Consider the following 4619-nt stretch of genomic DNA (forward strand, 5'->3'; position numbering starts at 1 on the left):
GTGCTAGGAAATCCTTTGCAGTAGATCATTTTGATTCTGCCTCCAGGATGTTTAGTCCTGGACGGTTACGGAGGGCAAGGGGAGAGCAGCACAGACGGCGACATCCTGGCGTCAGCCGAAGGGAAACAGCTGAGGACCTCACAAGGCTGCGCGGCCGACTCCGGCATCAATTTGAGGTTTTCTTCAACGTCACAGTTCGGCAGCCTCTCCACTTTCAGCAGACAGGTGTTGTCTCACCTTAGACATCTTCAGACCAGCCTCGGCTATTTAAAGGTACTCAAGATTACTCATCGTTATGCATTTCCAGCTCCTCAACACGCCGTTTAATCCCGGGTTCCTACACAGATTTAGAAACTCTGAGAAAAGTGTTGTCCTGGTCTGTTTAAGTATGGAGAAGGTTTTGTGTTTCCAGACTATATTCTCCATCTGAATGTGTTCTTCCATCCATCTCGCCGTCTATTCATCCATCAATCCACCTAACAACTGACTTAATTACCGATCTATCATCAACACCTTTTCCTCCCTTTTTACAGGAGGTTGAGACCAAGTACAATAATCTAATACGCCAAAGGACAGACAGGCCATCGACGGACACAGATGGAAACAAAGGTACTCGCGTTTAAGCGTAAATCCTCCACTTTGAACCATTTCTGTTTGCCCTTTTTTTCTAATTTTCCATTCAATGTTGTTTTTACTCAGATAAAAGATAGTGTGGATGTCAGCGCCGCGGCTATTGACTTTGGTACCACGGAAGAAGTACCGACTCGCCGTCTGTTCTTTCTTCTCGAGTCCTGGACTTTCTGGACGTCGTATAAGCTTGTCCTTTGACTGCTGAGCTCTTCGTTTTTTTTTGTTTGTTTGTTTGTTCCCCCCCCTCCATCATCCACAGCCACCGCAGGGAATAACAGACTTAAGTGTGAAGCAAATGTTTTTGAAGGGAGAATTCACTGGTGTGGTGCCATGCCATCCCTTCTCAGCACAAGGCGAACAGGGACGTGGGATTGCCCGCGAAAACCTCAACCCCCTTCTACCGTTGAACACCAAATTTTCCCCTCTAATCTCCCTGCAAGAAAGAGAACTTATACCAAAATGTACAAAGATGTGTGTTTAGAATATATATATATGAAACACAAACAAGAAAAGGAAAATTTTAAGATAATGTATTAAGATTTTTTTTATTCCCAAGATGTATTTATTTTCTTTCTTTTTTTTGTTTTTCTTTTTTTTTAAGTGTTTCCCAAATTGCTTGCATGCTTTTGGCCACGGTGTGTTACTTTTTTTAGCTGCTTATCCTGGTTGGGTCGCACATTGTTGGCCTGAGTGCGCACTAGTATACAAGTGCTCTGGCGTACCTTGATGAGTGGCAGCACTATATCCTGACTGATAGAGGCCAGAGTTGCACTAGTGATGGATAAATCCAGTGTATTAAAACTCCTGAACATTGTTAAAGTCTAGAATTTAACACAAATTCTAAGTCTGGTGTTAACTAGAATGAAGAGTCTTTAGGCTCTGATCTGGTCCTGTTGCATTTCTGTGCTGATTCCTTTCTTTTCCCCTCTTGCTCTTTTCTCCTTTTGTGTGCGTGACTTTTTTTATTTTTTTTTTTACCCCCCAACCCCCTGCGTGAACTTTTTTGGGTGTCATCTCTTTCCTCTTTCAAGCAGCCGAGTGGCGCTCATGCTTATTTATCCCTTCCCACACTCTATATGTCATGCTTCCTGTTGTGCCTCTGGTTATCTTGCTCTGTTAGCCTCTCCTACAAGGAGCGGTCATGCTCTCTCTGTATCAGCTTCTGACAGAAATGCTGCTTCCTTCTGCTACTGTTGGTGATACTGATCTGACTGCCCACATTTTCTAATAATGTCATGAAGTTCATCATATAGTGTACAATGATCAAGTTGGAAGGTTATTCATAATGTTACGAAATAAAAGGTGCCATGACACATTGAAAAAGAAGTCCAAATATTTTCTTCCTTGTTTTCTAGACTGTTCTTATATTGGAGTGATAGAGCGCCTGGTAATAACATTTGAACGGTTTTGCATTTTTTGCCATGGCACAAACGCAAATCTTAATGTAATTTAGTCAGATTTTATGGAATAAACTAGCAGAACATTGTGTATAATTGTCAAATGGAAGAACAGGTATTTGATTTTACTTAGATATTACACATCTAAAACAGCAAAACAGCATTTCTCTAATTATAGTCGCAACACTTTTGGGGTACGTCTCTATCAGCTTTGCCTATCTAGAGGTAGGATTGGGGAACACCAGTTTTGAAATCTTCCTACACATTCTCAATTGCATGCATGTGTTTAGGCTTTGACTAGGCTACTATAATGCACTAAATGGATTGATGGATTTGTTTGAAGGATGAGACTTTGCCCTGGTAATTTTGCTAATTGCAAACCTTCTTGTGTAAATCTTCCATATTTCCATAATCTCTGACCAGCATACCTGTTGCTGCTAAAGAAACATGAAAACACATCGTAATGCTGCCACCACTATTTGTCATGGTGAAGAAGCTTAGTGATGTGCAGTACTTGTTTTCCTCTGCTGATAGGATTTTGTATGAATTAAGTTAATTTTAGTCTCATCTTACCAGAGCACCTTTGCCTACATGTTTGCTCTGTCTCCTGCATGACTTGTGATGTTAAATATTTAAGGAATTGTTTTCTAACATGGCACTGGCTTAAAAATCTCCGCAACTTTGATCCTGATCTGTCTCGTGTGTCCCGTGAGCTTAAGATACAGTTTTACTTAACGTTCCCTGACGAACCTCTTATGGCTTCACAGAATAGAGTCAATTATACTGGGAGAAAAGACACAGCAAATCTTTAAGAAATTTCTCGTGTAAAATGACAAAATGTGGAAAGGTTCAATGAGTATGAATCGCAACAGCATTTATTTCATATTTAATACACACATTGGCATGTTATGCTCATTGTTACTGATCTATTTTATTTATGGAATCATTTTTTGCATAACATCTTAAGTAATGGGAAAATAAAACGTGATGGACTGGCCTAACTCTTAAAAAAGACTGCTATGCTGAAGAATGTCTTGCTTACTGATTACTGATTTAAATCTAAATTGAACTATTCAGATAGTATAGTATTCTTATGTACATTGTGTATGAGGTACAACTACATAAATGACTTTACTTCCTGATGTCTTCATACAAGAGCCTTCTAAACCATTTCAATGATTTGCTTGTTTTTAGATCCATCCATTGTCTCCGTTTGTCCTTGCAGTGTCTCATGGGGGCTGCTGTCTGTCTCCAGCAGTCATTAAGTGAAAGGCCAGGTATACCCTGGACAGATTGCCAATCCATCACGGAATAACAGACACACAGGACAATCAACGATATACCTGCTATAAAAATTCAGGATGATCTGCCACCACTATGTTTTACAGTATCTTAGTTTATGTCTACCAATTAGTCAATTCTAGCTGGAAAGATGGACTAAAATGTGGTGAAAATGAACAATTTTGTTTTCACCTCCAAATTACTGTTCCAAGTCATAATACCCAGATGGGAAAATTGAGCTATTTTCTTCATTCAATGGACAGGAAGCAACACATTGGCTTAGTTGTGTTTGTTTGGTGGCGAGGATTTCGTGCAGTCTTCCCACTCAATGTTGATTTTTTTGAGAGTGTTAATCTCTTTTTTTCTTACTCAATTAGCATTTTAATGTTGCCTTCCTGGGGTTTGACGTAAAACCCAAGGTAACACGTAAGAAGTCGGAAATTCAACATGGCGACGCGACTCCCACAGACACAGTCATTGACGTCCATACTCCAGTCCGCTAGGTGGCGGTAGATGCATCTTAAGTTGGTTTGCCATCCGCCACTAAAATTCAAATCTGTGCAGTTCGGTTTTACACGCCCGTAGACATTGTTTACAGTAACTCTTACGAACGTGATTTTAAGCTCTACTTTCTTAAAGCAACCACTTTTGATTTGTTTAGTTTGTATTTGGAGTCGCTACATGCAACACTGATTTTAGACGCACTCTATGTCTTGTAAAATAAACATGTTTCCATGGCAGCTTAGTGACGCGAGGAGCGGCCACAAACGCAGAGTCAGTCCTCCAAGTCTTAACAGCGGGTAGTCGGAGTTGCTTTCTGTTTTCAAGTGGGAAATCCAACTTCGGAGGCCGTTCCAGGTGATTTTTTTTCCCCCCCACTGACAAGTCGGAATTACTGGAATGCAGCATATTGCTCAACATTTACCCACGTCTCTGCTTGGACACACCTGAGTTACTTGAGTTGGTCATCAGCAGGCTCCTGCAGAATTGGTGACGGGCTCAGGAGTCAGCTGATTAGAGATGTGTCGGAGCAGGAGCTTATGCAAAACATGCAGGACATCATCCCTTTAAGAAGCAGGTTTGCCCTCCCCTGCTCTTCCTCTTATGTAAGTCTAAAACCCAGGGAATTAAGTTATTCTACGGTGTGGGTGAAAAAAGGGTTCAGTTTCAAAGTACGACACCTTTAAATGATATTTTCTGGAGTTTTTTTTTTAACAGTTCTGAGTATTCCTTGTATCTTTTCATGTTTTTATGGTTGAATCTGTTTGTAATACCCTTTTTATATTGTTAGACCCAGGTAAAGACCACATA

At 40.5% G+C, this 4619-nt stretch overlaps 1 protein-coding gene across 5 annotated transcripts in view; it reads left to right on the forward strand.

Annotated features, from left to right (window-relative positions):
- Positions 1-1956, forward strand: part of arhgef12a (Rho guanine nucleotide exchange factor (GEF) 12a) — a 57904-nt gene extending 55948 nt beyond the window's left edge. For all 5 annotated transcript variants that reach the window (XM_016670183.1, XM_016670184.1, XM_007549417.1 and 2 more), the window contains 3 exons: positions 47-273; positions 534-609; positions 700-1956. In XM_016670183.1, the coding sequence (XP_016525669.1) occupies positions 47-273; positions 534-609; positions 700-710 (314 nt within the window). In that variant the 3' untranslated portion in view covers positions 711-1956. The remainder of the gene's footprint in view (positions 1-46; positions 274-533; positions 610-699) is intronic.
- The last annotated feature ends 2663 nt before the right edge of the window (positions 1957-4619 follow it).

Source organism: Poecilia formosa, unplaced genomic scaffold, assembly GCF_000485575.1.
Source record: "Poecilia formosa unplaced genomic scaffold, Poecilia_formosa-5.1.2 Scaffold31, whole genome shotgun sequence".
Lineage (NCBI taxonomy): Eukaryota > Metazoa > Chordata > Actinopteri > Cyprinodontiformes > Poeciliidae > Poecilia > Poecilia formosa.